The sequence below is a fragment of the Staurois parvus genome, unplaced genomic scaffold (genome assembly GCF_062004578.1).
Source record: "Staurois parvus isolate SC_StPar_1 unplaced genomic scaffold, SC_StPar_1.0 ptg000145l, whole genome shotgun sequence".
In the NCBI taxonomy this organism is placed as follows: domain Eukaryota; kingdom Metazoa; phylum Chordata; class Amphibia; order Anura; family Ranidae; genus Staurois; species Staurois parvus.
The window spans coordinates 22221210-22236263 of NW_028317941.1; the positions used below are offsets into that span (position 1 = coordinate 22221210).

The 15054-nt window shown below is 41.1% G+C and overlaps 1 protein-coding gene across 2 annotated transcripts in view; it reads right to left on the reverse strand.

Annotated features, from left to right (window-relative positions):
• Positions 1–15054, reverse strand: part of MED14 (mediator complex subunit 14) — a 92803-nt gene that overhangs the window by 17501 nt on the left and 60248 nt on the right. Inside the window, exons 24-29 of one of the 2 annotated variants that reach the window (XM_089673924.1) lie at positions 8817–8942; positions 5205–5387; positions 4157–4392; positions 3178–3357; positions 2148–2255; positions 933–1058 (exon numbers count right to left, since the gene is read on the reverse strand). In XM_089673924.1, coding sequence (XP_089530050.1) covers positions 933–1058; positions 2148–2255; positions 3178–3357; positions 4157–4392; positions 5205–5387; positions 8817–8942 — 959 coding nt within the window. The remainder of the gene's footprint in view (positions 1–932; positions 1059–2147; positions 2256–3177; positions 3358–4156; positions 4393–5204; positions 5388–8816; positions 8943–15054) is intronic. The other variant, XM_089673925.1, reaches the window with a different exon arrangement.

Sequence of the window (15054 nt, forward strand, 5' to 3'; positions counted from 1 at the left end):
TGGTGGTATTTAATCACCTCTGGGTTTTTATTTTTTGCTAAACAAACCAAAAACAACTGAAAATTTTGAAAAAAAACACAAAACGTTTTTTTCTTAGTTTTTGTTATAAAATTTTGTAAATAAGTGATTTTTCTCCTTCACTGATGTGCGCTGAGGCTGCAGTGATGGGCACCGATAGGCTGCACTAATGGGCACTGATGAGGCGACAATGGTAGGTGGAACTGATGGGCATTGACAGGCAGCACTCATATGGCACTGAAAGGCGGCACTGATCGGCACTGACTGGCACTGAGTGGCAGCACTGATAGGTGGCACTGACTGGCATTGATAGGTGGCACTGAAAGGCAGCTCAGATGGGCACTGATATGTGGCATTGATGTGGCACTGATGGGCACTGGCAGGTGGCATTGATGACCACTGACAGCTGTCATTGATGGACACTGAGAGGTGGCACTGCTGGGGCTACACTGATCATCAAGGCACACTGATCATCAGTGCCCTGATGATCAGTGTACATGTCCCCTCCGAGGAATGCCGACTACCGACTCTCCTCTCCTCTCGAGCTGTCAGCGTGACAGCTCGTGAGGAGAGAAGTGCCGTTAACCGGCATTTCCCTATTTACATGCGATCAGCTGTGATTGGACACAGCTGATCATATGACCGAGCTGACATCTTCGGCTCTTTCCATTGATCGGCGATCCGCTGTGTCCTGAAGCCACACACGCATGGTTAGAGTGGGAGGATGTCATATTACTTCATATGGCGAGCGCGAGACGGTTAAGCAGTAAAATAACAAAAAAAAAAAAAAACCACAAAAACATTTCCCCCCCACCACCACCACACACACGAAAATGAGTTAATTTTCCCACATAAAGATAATTAAAAACAATTAAAACATAAGTCTTAGCCATTGTAATATACGGAATACTTACAAAAAACAGCATTTTAGATTTTAGCACAACAGCAGGTGTCCCGGGGGGTGCAATTGGTGGAGCACTGGGAGGGATGGTTAAACAAAACTGTACATTCCACTTTAATTGTGTAGCTTGATCTGGGAACTGCCATAAAAAAAAAAAAAAAAAAAAAAAAGATAAACAAGAATAAAAAAAAAGCAGAAAAAACCCCCAAAACTTTCCAAGGAAACAAAAAAGCATCAGTTTACAAATACAATTTTTTACAGGTATTCATTACTTATTTTATGGTCAATTTCATATCAAAAAGTGCAGTGCGCATAAATAACACATTGTAACTAAATCATTTATGTACACAAAATACTGCAACATTCAATACTATAACATATATATGGTACATTTAGCAGATTCATGAGCTTAGTGAACAGAAAAATAAAATGACAGGAAAACAAATTACGATTTGCATTCTGTGAGCTGATGCCTGTATAAAAATTTCTACTATTATGTGTTTAATTATACTGTTCTGCTTTTAATCCCAATGAAAACTCTATGCTCTATGAGTTGCAAGAGTTGTGTATAAATTAATTATATACATACTATAATTAATGTATCATTATTGAGTTTCCTATAATTTTTTGGGATGGGGTGCTAAGAAGTGGCAGCAATTAAATTCTGGATTTTGACGTTAAAGCCCAGTTCCAGGAGGGAATAAAAGAAAACTACCCTTGTTGCCATCAGTCAAATCCCATCAGGAGGGGAGTGGGGGCATGGCCAAGCAGTGCCGTGTGTTCCCATGGCTTGGGACCACACCCACCGACCTGGGACAAGCATGCTGTAAATTAGGATCACACGAGTGCAAGAACTACCTATCTCTGCATCAGTCTTATAAGTAGGGCCCTCTTGTTTTTTATTGTATGGTATCTGTACTGCCTCCCTTTATGTTGTAAAGCGCTGCGCCGACTGTTGGCGCTATACAAATCCTGTATCATAATAATTAGTCTTGGGTCGGCAACTCAGACAGCATTCTATTTAGAGCATCAAAATGACAGGGAATGAGCATTCTCAAGAGATCAGTAATAGGCAGCTTCCAATACTCCACTAATGACAGATTCCATTTATGATTGAAGCATAGAATAAATCAGCAGTATATGGTCTATACGGGTAACATCAACTGTAATTAGAAATATGGTGGAACACACAAATATTGTGAAGTAGCACATAAATATGAACTCTTACCAGCTCTAGTTTCATTATGTGCACGCAGTCTCGAAGAATGTGAGTTGGTGCTCCTAATAACTTGGTGAAAGCAATAAGAGTATTTGCTTTAAATGGTGGCCCAGCAACCTAAAATAAAAAAAGTAACAGAACATTTAATCAACTGCCTTTTTAAAACAGCAACACAATGTTGTTCTCAACAGTTTAGTTTTTCACTGAAAAAATGCACAGGTCAGCGTTTCAGAATGCTTTGGGTGATTCTGCCTCTACTCCTCACTAGTATTCTGGTGCTCTTGCACTTCCCCACCCACTTTACACCAGTCCCCAAATGTTTTTACAGCATCCTGACCCCCAGCACTTCTCTCCCCCTCTCCTTGCTCCCTGCTGGTCTGTCATCAGGAAAAATGGTAAATGTTATCAATAATAGAGCAGGCAGAGGAGATGACAAACTGCTTGACAACTTCCCTCTTGTGTAGTGGGGTCTCCTCCTCAGGCTGCTCTCGGGAACTTGGGTTGTACTGTGCAATCCTTGTTGTGCTTCCAAATGCTACAGAAAGCAAGCACACTGAACAATGCCAGAGAAGGCTTAGGGGGAGAAGACTGCACAAGAGGAAAGCGAGCAGGGAGTTTGTCATCTTCTTAGCTGACTCAATTACTAAGAACACTCATCTTTTTATGATCAGATTGGCAAGGAGCTGGGGACAGTGGGCTGCAGGGCAGCATGCCTACACAGCAACAGCAGCTGTACACCTCCCCACTGTTGCACATCAGTTCGCGACCACCATTGGGGCAATAGCAGGATTCAAGGCTAAAAATACATCTGTACTCCAAGCATTTGAAAATAGAAGTTAATGTTAATGAAAAATATGTAGGGGAAACCTTGCCAAGAACATTTTTTCAATTTTTGGATGAAGTAACACTTTATTACATGATTCTGCTTGTTGCTAGGATTTTCTCTATTATACTCAAGAATATGTTGGATAGATTGCCTAGCATAGTAGGGCATAGTCTGGTTGTACTGTATGTCAAATATTTTACAGAAAACACATACCCTTGTTTCAAAGAACTTCTCCAACACCTGCAGCTCCTCTGGCTTCCACTGCCCAGCATTCTCAGGGGTTACTTTCAGCTGTAAAGTCTGATTTGTAGTGGGGTTAAGAGCAACTCGGCATTTTAGCACATCAGTTTTGAACATGATTACCCCTGGTTCATTAGAGTTTATGAGTTGAAGCTGGAAGAAACAATTCACATTTAAACATATCTATAAATCTAAATGCCAAAATAATGAATTAGACACAAAACATCAATTTTTGTAGGAGTAAAAACAGTAACAGTATACATCTCTGGTATATCTATTAGTTAACTAACATTCAGAAAATGAAATACATAAAGTAACAGATGAATACAAAACAAAGAGCTTGTTACCATCAGAGTGCATAGTGTGGAGTGGGGACCACAAGTTAAACACAAGACGACTGGTACATTTGTACAAAGGATCAGTTCAAACCAGTGCAGTGGACTTTGTAAAGCACACCAAACTGCTCCATGCAGGAATTAAACTGGGAACAAATAGGTAGAAAATGGTTGGTTTGGCAGGAACCAGCCAACTTTCAGCCCATGTGTACACCTGTCTATTCTACAGAAGCCAGTCTTGCATCCAGCTTCTGTCGAATGGCCATGCTGAAAAACCCAGCATTTGACATCCAATCAGTGCTGGCAGCCAATGGCTGCAAGCCCTGATCAGTTTGTTCAGGCAGAGAAGAGAGTGGGGTGTAGGAGGCTTGGAGTCCCCCTGTCAGAACACAAAGTCACAGCGGAGGAGATTGGCACACTAACATACCTTGTGTTAGTATGGCGATCTCTCAGTTTTTTTTCATTCAACTCACTGGGATGAATGAAAAATTACTTCTCGTGTGTACCCCACATAAAGTAGTACACATCTTCCAAGGACTGACCACAGTCACACAGATATGAATGAACTCTAGGAATGTGAAGACAATCTTTGAATTACACCGAAATGCTGTACGTACAGTCTCCTGTTGTATTATCCTTTGAAGATGCCGCCTCATGTTAACAGATCCGAGGAACCTTTCAAGAGGAGAACACAGATAGCTTCCTGCCAAAGCTGGTGATAACCCAGGAGTAGGAGAAGGCAGGAGTAAGACTTGCAAGGCACTGTGAGTGAGGATGGTGGGGATAGATGCAGCCCATGAACGTTGAGGTAGCTTGCGAGGTGGAGGCATGTTTGTTGGCATTGACTGAGAGCCTTAAGCAAACAATACAAATAAATAGACATTTAGTAATCTTGTGCAGGATGCCTATAGGTACAGATAATTAAAATATAATATTTGAAATGATCTGCAAAGCTTTCCAGAAAAAAAAGCAAAAGTAAATCACCAGTAGCATGCATTATGCACAAGATGCTGAGACAACAGTCCACGAGTTGATATTTAGCGTGACAAAACAGATAAGGGTTTTTCTAATGCTAGATTAACTCCCCACGCTGACACTGATCACAGAGGAATCATTTGTCGATGGTTGTGTTTAGATGCCAACATTACATGACAGAAAGGGGGAATTTAAAATGTTCATCCAACTAAAAGTGATTTTCTGTTGATTATTTTTTTTTTTTTTTTTAGATGAACTGCATCTAAAGATCAAGGTCTATCCACACACCCAGCCTGTTGTGGCAGATGGCTGCAGGCTCAAACTGTCTTTTGGAGGAAGCTTGAAATAAATATAAAGAAAAGGCTAGTACATCACTAGGTCACTTGGGTTCTTTTTTTCCCCCTAGCATACAACTGCTATATGAAGACAACTACAAATCCCACTGAATGTTTAGCTACCTTTACTCTAGCCTATCTTTAGTGAGTTTTTAATTTGTGATTAACATCTTATCTGAACTGTAACTGACAATATAAATGGGATAACCTCATATAGGTTTTAAGATATGTTAGCATCCAGACTGAAATTTTGTGAAAAGCGTCATACATTTGTAGCTGATTTTGTGACGAGAAGCTCTAGAAGAGCAATGAGCTAGAATTACTAAATGAGAGCATGATTGGAACCACAACATACTTGTTCCAGCTCGAGGGGAGTGAGACGCATCAGGGACAGGAGAGTGAAGAGATGGATTTGCTGGTGACATTCCAGGCATGCGAGCTGCTGGAGAAGGACCAGACACTTGAGGAGACCCTGGCCAATTGCCTGCACGTTGGCTGGGTGACATCATGGTGTACGGAGAGCTAGGGTCTAATGTACCTGTGCAGGTTGTAAAATGAGATTTTATCACATCATTTCCATTGCTATGAATGGACTTATAGGGATATTATACTGATAAAAATAAACAGCATGGCTATAACCAAAATAATGGCATTCAGGGAGATGCAGATCAAGATTTAATAAACAATCACAACAAAAACTGATAAATATTAGAGTGTGTAAAACGAGTGAAAAAATATATTAGTTGTGGTTCTAAAACTGGATGGTAACTGCGGACTTATTTTTAGCAAACAATGTTTATATTCAAATTGATCACACTAAATTGTTAACATTTTGTAAACAGACATACCAGTGAGCATATAGGAACAATCCAAATGACCCAAGCCCACTGGGAAGTAGTGGCATAAACGTGTTCGTTAAGCTCACCAGAGTGGACATATTTATGCAAATCAAGGAGGTAGAGATGAAGGACAGACAAATACCTCCAGGACTTATTGTAAGAGAAAGAAAAGCAATAATCCTGTTGTGTCCTATTAAAGGATAAGTTCACCTTTTGCAGAAAAATAGAAAATGCACATTTTTTTGCAGTTAAAAAAAAAAGTGCATTTATTATATTTGGTTGCAGGAGCCTGCAAAGCATTGTCTCCTGCAGACCTGTCAGTATATCTGCTTGCCCATACAGGATGTACAGGCAAGCAGATATACTAACAGGAAGATTCAATGAATTACCATGGTGCTCCACACTACCATGGTAGTTAATTGAGGACTACAAGCTGACAGCCACCATGGCTGTCAGGACTTGGTTTTCATTCATTCACAGCGGCTGCGCTGTTTTCAAATCTCACAGCTAGTACGGTGGAAACTTCTACTCGTACTTCTGACAGAGGGAGGGGAACAGCAGGCAAAGGCTGCAGCAGCATTGGGAACGTGTTACATCTTCCGCCCTAAAAATGGGTGGAACATGCAACATGTTCCCAAAGGTGAACTTATTCTTTAAATTAATAACAGATACCGTAGCTGATTTTGTCGTTTTCAAAATGTCATATACCGATATGGCTCTTACTATAAAACTCACAGCTGGAGAGAATACTGGAGCACTGAGAAAAAATAAGTTTCAGACCGACTATCTATGATTGAAAAGGGAGCCTGTTCACCATTATTTCCTTATTTAATGGCAGTCAGTACATATATTTTAAGTTATTTTTGCAAATGTCTTTCTTCATGTGCTGGTATCACTTATTCAGTTTTCACTGTAATTCTTCTACTAGCACTTGATCTACATCATTCTGAATACTTTCAATTCAGTTATAACCAGTCTGTATGTAGAAATGAAAATGAATTTGTAGTTTTGGTTTAGTAGTAACAAATAATGTTTAATTCTGTACTTAGTAGTAGTACAGGTCTACTTCTAATGAATGACCATATTACCGAAAACTGAAGTAACTTAAACATCTGAAATTCTTGTTTCACTGTTCAATTATACTGGCAACATATGGGCAGATCTGGATGTTGAATTACAGTTTGACAATTACAAACCTGTACATACAAACACACATATATACATAGATGATTTCCTACCAAGGCTTCTCACAACCCTATGCTGGGACAAATGCTCAGTGGTACATCTTTACATTCTAGTTCCACTGGCTGACTAGATTTTGCAAATGCCCATGAGGGCAGATTCTCACTGAACAACCTTAACCAAACATTTAACAATAAAAGAAAAAAAATCTGAATCCTATACAGATAAGTACATGATGTTTCAGGCAATACAGCAGAAACCTGAGTAAAGAAAACAAAATGAAACACTGAACTCACACTGTCAAATATAATGCTCTAGAAATCTCCACTGAAATAAAAAGACTGGGTGAAGATTAAATGCTGGTACCTACCTGCACACCCTTATCCTGCAAATTTCAACACCAATTATTTTTGCCACCAGTTCCCTCTTCCTTCTAAACAGGAAGGGGAAACTTGAGAATGACAGGAAGACAAATGCTTAATTACAGCCAGGATCTTATCTGTAGCATTTATTTGAATAGGGATGAGCTTAAGAGTGTGGTAGGTTCCTGGTTCGAACCCACCTGAGCAAGCCCACCAAGAAGCAGCCACTGTACTGGGTCAATCATAAGCGGACAAGGAATTTCCCACCCAGCAACTGCATGTACACATACCCATTGTATACACGCGGCCACGGGGCTGGAAATGCCCTGGCCACAGATAATGGTTCAGAGTACAGGTGACAGCTTCCTGGCTTTTTTCTTAGGTGGATTCGGACTAGGATCCAAACATGCCTGAAGTCATAATTAAAGCAAGATTTTCCATCTTCAGCCCATTTTGCGGAAATGAGGCAACAAATAAGACCCAGCAGGGGTATGGTGGTCAGTTACAGGACCCACAAATAAACACAGACTGTTGTAATGGGGAATGCATTATAGACTATCGGTCATTAAGCAGGCATAGTGGCAGAAGATGAATGGAGAAAAAGGAAAAAGTTAACAGATAGGTTATAGGAAATAGTGATCTTCTTCCCCCTAGTTTTTATAAACCAAGCGCTTCGTGTATCTACTACTTACCATAGGTGCAAAGAATTGCTGAAGACACTTCAGGTAAGTTCCTTGACCTAATTACCCAAACTGAAATAACACATTTCTTCAAAGGCCAAGAGATGGCCCACCCCTTTGGTCTCCTACATTTTTCTATTGATCCTTCACCAAAATAGGTGACCATAAATCACAAAAGTACAGGTCACAAGGTGGGCCAGATTGCAACACTTTAAGCATTTTCTAAACTTTCAGAAGTGACATATTAACTTAAAGCGGAGTTCTGGTTGATTTAAAAAAAAAAAAAAAAAAAAAAAAAAAAAAAAGACACTTACCTGTCCCACGATAGTGTCCTCACCATGGCTGGTTTTAGCAGCCGTCTTCTCTCCCCAGCAGCAGCATCTTCAGTGTGGGCACCTGGCTGCGACAGCTTGGGGCTTCACAGCCGGGTTACCCACTGCGCATGCGCGAGTAGTGCTGCACTTTGTGAATGGTCCCATAGTCTTCTGGTGACCTGTCATGTCCAAGAAGACTACGGGGAGGGAGGACAACTTCAGCTTCCGACCACCTTAGGCGATCGCAGCGGAAACGCATCAAATTCGGGTACCCGCTCCCCCAAGGTGCCAATCCTTAATGGGAAGTAGGGGACAATGCATTAAAGTGGAACTTCATCTTTTGGGTGGAGCTCTGCTTTAAATTCTTGTTCAACAAGTCAGTCAAAGCTAACCATATATTCCAAATACTGTACATTACACATAAAGGAGATGGAAGATAAATATCTCAGTGGCTTACAGTATACATTCATGTGCACTTTTTGAGGTTCTACAAACATCAAATGTTAAATCTTATTGAGAACTGAGAGACAGTTCCACTGTATGTATTTTAACTGTGTAGAAAAAAAAAAACCTCTTAATCAAGTACTCACCATGAGGACTAGCAAAATTAGATGATGGAACCATTGAAATCCCAATAGAAGAAGGAGACTGAGTGGGGCCAAACGATGCAGGAGAAGGTGCTCTCAGGGCACCACTAGGAGAACTCTGCAGGTTTCCTGGAGAAGGAAAAATCAGAGATAGACTTATCAGCAAGTGTTTCCAGGAATATTTTAGGACAGTACATGAGACAGTGTGGTTCCCACCACCAGAACAAAAACACAAGCCATCAGAAGCTTTAAAAAGGGAAGACTTCTGCAGAAGCCAGCAAGCAATAGAAAATAACCAGTGGATGTACACATACAATACAGAGAAGAGACAACAAACTGGGAGAGTAATCCATGCTGTACTGAAAGACTCCTGAAAACAGAGAGTGCTCACCGGTGCAATTTTCAAATTGAAAATGCACCTGAAATCACATCTAATGAATGTCAGTGTCTTAACATGCGTGATTTGCTGCAGCGCGATTTCTAAAGTAGTTCTTGCATTACTTTTTCTGCAGTTTTGTTGTGATTTCACATACATAGAATATAATGGAAATCGCACAGCAAATTGCAAGAAATCGTTGAAAATCTTCACAAGTAGCAATACAGTCTTCAAAAATCCTACCTGAAATCGTGCTGAAATTGCACATAAATTGCGTGATTTTAAATCTCAGTGGTGTGAACGGTGACTTACAAGTAAAAGAAGTACGGGATGGCTTTTTTTCCCCCAGATATACTTACCTAGGTGGATGCAGCATCAGTCAGGTGCAAGAACTCAACAATCACATGACTACTGAGTTCTCACAGCCACTCTGAGCAGAGAACACTCTCTGCTCTACCCCTCCAGCGCTCGCTCACTGGAGCACTGGGCTATAAAGGGGGAGGGAGCGGCTGGCTCAGGTACTCAGCAGCTCGTTGAGAGGCTGAGCTAGGTGCAGGGTTAAAAAGGTTTTGACCGCATAATCGCTTTAAAGGGAAGTTTGTATCGTGAGGCCAGCTTATCTTTCCCCTCCTCCACCTTGGCCATCACATGTGGGGAGTCAGGATATGAACTGCAATAAGTATCCACTTCCTCCTGCATCTCCTTACTACTTGCATAAGACATAGGGGTGGAAGATTATGGCATATTACTAGGCTGTCATAAAAGCAGATAGCAGTCCTGAAAAATTAGAAAATTGTTGAACGCCCATCCTCTAACAGAACCACAGCCAAACTCTAAAGGGGGATGCAGACAACAGACAGTACTGGTTCTCCCCAAGCACTTAAAATGGAATGAAACCTATGTACAAGGAGGACATCCTAGGGGTCAAAGAAGAAGCTTTCGCTAAGAAACAGAAAGGAGGGATAGAGAACAACACCTAACAGGTTGGTCTTCCACCTGCTAGATTTTCCCAAAGCTTTCCAGTACTCCTGCCCAAAAAAAAAAAATATCTGGCTGGCTTCTCCAAGGGTCTTCTCTTTAAAACTTGTGACAGTTTGTTTCCTGTACGGATGGGTGCAGCTACACATTCTCATGTGCTGTCCAGAAAGACAGCTGCACAAATACTGAACAAATTGAATATTTTGTCATATTAAAGATGACAGTGACACACAGCTTGAAATGACTATTCTGTTCTAGAAGAGATCTGTAGTGTTTAGAAGGTATCGGAACAAAACCTCTGCAGGGTCTGGGGGGTGGAGTATGGGGAAGAGGGGTGTGTTTACACTCAAACAGGCAGAAATGAGGTTAATGTTTTGTTATAAATTTAACGCCTGTGGCACATTTAAAAGGTTTTTTTGTTTTAGATAGAGTAAGGAATGGTTATGAGACTTGTAAGGTATTTGTTTGCGGCCCCAAACATTGGAGAGATTTCCCTTCACTTCCTATCTAAAAAACACAGCAGACGTGAGAGGAAATGGTGAGGGGATATCTCCTCTTACGTAGTTGCCACCAGAATATGTATCCCCACTTTAAAGCAGGCCATAGATTCAAATCTCAGCCGCTTCAGCAAGGACAGGCCGAGATTTGAACCATCTTTGGGCAGGCTGATTGTACCCATGTAGAGCCATGTCGATCAACTTGGGTACAACCAGCATGTCAGACTTATAAGAATATTGCCAGTGGCTTCAGCTGCTAGCAATAATCACGGTTGTCCTGGAAGAGGCGGCTTCTCCCCTGCCCCTTCCCCACACACACCGCTGGGAGAACACAGTATTGACTGTGCTGATGGGGCAATCAAGAGATTCTTCTTTCCTGCAACCCATGGGTTGCAGAAAAGAAAATAGCGGAATCTATGGCCTGCTTAAGATGTCCTCTCACCTCCGATTCCTGAAACAACTCAAAATTTGCATTTGTCTTAACTTTTTGTTTACTAAAGACAACCATCATAGGTCCATTAGTGCATCTCCTCAGCAGAGATGCAGCAACAAAAAACAAAAAAAGTCTAACCCTTCAACATTCCATTTAGGTTAAACAATGTTTATACTTAATGTGAAATCTTTTTTCTCAAAGTTCATTGAGGGACACAGGAATCCTAAATAGTCAGGTTGTACGGTCACTTACAGAAGGTTTAGATACTGACAAACAAAAACGTTAAGCCAGACCCTGAAGAAACCTGTCTCTAACCCTCTTGCCTCACTTTTGTGAGCAAGCAGTACATAAAGCCAATAACACATTGTGGTGGGACGGGTGTCTCTTAATGGATTTTAAGAAAAGATTTTACAGTAACTACAAAAATCTTGGTTTCTTTATCTTCTCTCGAATACATAAGAATCAAAAGAATTCATAAACAGTCAAAAGGTTTAAAATTGGTCCAACTCAAAGGTAGGTAGCAGACACTAAAAGACCCAGCAGTATGGGAATCATTTTACAAAAGAGTATTTAAAAAGGAACCATGCCTGAATGAAGGCTAGATGAAGAAGGGCCAACCAAATATGGAAATTGACAGGACTTCGCAGAAGGGCACCAAAATGCACCTACCTTCAGACTAGGATAGATAACGACCACTAAGGAAGAAAATGTTACCTAAAGGACAAATTATCCACCAGAAAAAAAAAAAAAAACTGGCGAAACAACTACCTGAATAAAAGAAAATAGACCAATAGCTAAGGTAGTTTGAAAAACAAGGGAGGTCCACGATAAGAAGGAAGTTACCTGATAGTAATTGTAACAGTTACCATTCAAGGCATTCCTTTAGTCATTTAGTTTCAGTAAGACAGGCAAAGGTGAAGGATAGTAACCGTGAATCCTTCTGAAGGAGAAGGTGGGGTGATTTCACCACCTGTAAAAAGGTTAGGCAGAGGTGAATATATATCTTAACAGAAACTAGCATGTAACATCAGGACAGAAGGATGGGAAAGGGTCCTCCCAGCCAACACTAGGTGTTCCGAGGGAGTGGCAGCCACAATGCAAACCTGGAACTAGGAGTAAAAATCCTAGTACTAGAACTAGAAAATTTTGTCTGACAGAGTAAAGAGGAAAGAAATCTAAGGAGGCCTGCTCAGAAAACCGCAACTTAGTCACAGATGTGAATGTATCTTTCAGAAGGCCTCCAGATTTACACTATCCAAAGGAAATAAAAAGCAAGGAGAAAAAGCGTCCTGTCTGCTGACCCTCCAGGAAAGTACAGGACCTTCTAGCCATGAATACTTCCTTGTAAGGAAGAAAGGAAGCAAATTTGCATTTAAAGCTCTCGCTCTTCAATTGGGAATTATAATATGAGGGGACCAGGAAGACAATACCTTGACTCCAGAAATAGACCAGTGTAGTTATAATTTACACACCAAATACTGTCCAGTGTAAGTCACCCAGTCAGTTGCAGGGGGGTTCTTAAGTTTTCAGGAGGTGGAAATCTTTTGCAGCCTCAAGATGAGATCCTGCAAGGTCAGATTAAAGACCACAGTTGGACTCTCCAAAAACTCTTTTCTAGAGAATCAAATACTCAAGGAGAACGTCAGAGAATACATCCATTAAGATGGGATGGCGAGTTTCTGTGGTACTTTGTCCATAAGGACCACCTTGTTGCGTTGCCCAAATGTAAGACTCTAAATCAAGAATGAAAGACAGAAAAGGTCTGATGAACAGAAGGGCACCATATTACACAGAATTCCCCAACAATTCCATAAGCCCTTAAAGAGGTGAAAGGGAAAGGATCAGTTATACTCAGAAGGTAAAGGGTCCACAAAGTTAAGCAGACAATAAGATCCTTGGCTTTGTATGAACTGTAACAATCTAGGACACACACTCTCTTCCGTGAAGGTCTCCTGAGCATTCCACATTGGGGATGCCAGAAATATGGGACTAGAGAAGACAAAAGAGCAAGTGCCACGAGTAGGGTCCAGGACTACTGGTGGACAAAGAAGAATCAAGCCCTTAAAAGGCAAGGGAGCAGTAGGAACTAATCTCTGTTGATCTTGCAGGTCAAGAGGTCCCACAGGAGAAAGATACCAAGCAGACTTTGCCCCTCTGGCAGGCATACTCCCTAGGCAGTCTTCAGAAGCAAACTTTCACCAACAAGTGCAGCACAGCCTTGGACCTATAAATCACTCTGCAGCTAACTCATATGTTGCACCAAGGGTGTCTAGGAGGACACATAACAGGTCATCCCTGCACTTTCCTCTCAGCATGGTCTGGGTTTGGCCTCAAGGCTTTGCAGAGTACTGGACAACCCAGAAAGCTGCAAAATGACGCACACGTAGTGAAAAGCTAAACCTCAAGGGGAGGTAAATCTTTGCATATTCATAAACCCAAGCAACATATGCTGATGAGGGTCACAGAAGATGACCAAGTCACTGTAGGCAAGGCAGTGGAACAAGACTAGGGAAAAGATGATCCACAAAGCATTTAAAAACAGGAGCAGCTGCATAAAGGGGCTTCCTCTATGCCAAACTGCAGGAAAAAAAAAAAAAAAAAAAGAACACACAGCACAACTTTCCACTTAACAGATGACATTAGTGCTCTGTTCCCTCAGCCTTACCCATTACCATGGTGAGAAGCCCCACAATATTTGGGGCCAGGTAAGACCTCCAAAGCTATTGTTGAAGATACACCCATCTGGACAGCTGCTGTGTAAAGACAATTTAAAGCAACGTTCTTGAATTCTTGAAGTCACCAGCGTTATATAAGGGCTGTTTGACAGTGCCCCGACTTCCTGTAGGCTCTTTTAAGAATTCCTAAATCACCACTGAAATTACCCAAAACACAGCATTTATCCATGAATGGGTTAAAGTATACATGCAAAATGCCAAATGCTTTAGTCTTTGCATACTCATGCGTTTTGTTGCATGGAAAACACAAGGACTGGTTGCTGGAAATTAAGGGAAAAAAAACACATGAAATCGCTTTTAAATTTTATATTTGATAAGACTGTGCCCAGGAGACTATGCTACGAAAAAGCGATTAAAAAAAAAAAAAGTTGAAGATACTTTTGACACCTATGCTGGCAATAGCATCTGAATTGTTGCCTAAACATCCAAATACAATATTTCTAGATTGTTAACAAGATCTCAACCCATATGTCAATATCTAAGTATGCCCCTGCTTTGATTTGGTTAAGGAGGTATTAAACCCAAAACCAAAAATGTAACATATTGCAGCTTACTAATCTTTAGAGGTTGTGGCTGAAATTAGTTTTCTTTTGCCAGGCTTTTTCCCCTTAGTTTTCACCTGGTGAAAGTTTTACATAAATAAAAGCTGATGATTGTAAGCTCCCGTCCCAGGATCCACGCTGGATTACACATTTCGAGGGCAAGCCCTCTTCCTCAGAGCCAAAAAGATGGGTAAAACCTGGAAGGACGAACACGCCAGGTGAACGCTATCCAGGGATTTTGCATTGGTTTACATGTTTCAAGGGCAAGCTCTTTTCCTCACAGCCAAAAAGATAGGATCTACTTGGTGGATCTTAAATCTTCTACTGACCATGAATGAGAACCACAGACTCCTCCTAGGGGTCGGCAAACACTGGGAAGAGTCTGTGGTTCTCATATCATGGTCAGTATAAGATTTAAGAACCACCAAGTAGATCCTATCTTTTTGGCTGTGAAGAAAAGAGCTTGCCCTTGAAACATGTAAACCAATGCCAAATCCCTGGATGGCGTTCACCTGGTGTGTTCGTCCATCCAGGTCTTATCCATCATTGTGTCTGTGGATACACAAATTGCTTTAAGCTGTTTCCAAACCTTGGTTTGTGAATACATTTATGATTTTATTTGAAGAAAAAAAAAAACTCCCTTGGGATAATGTATAATCTAGTGCGCCCTCTTTTGTTGT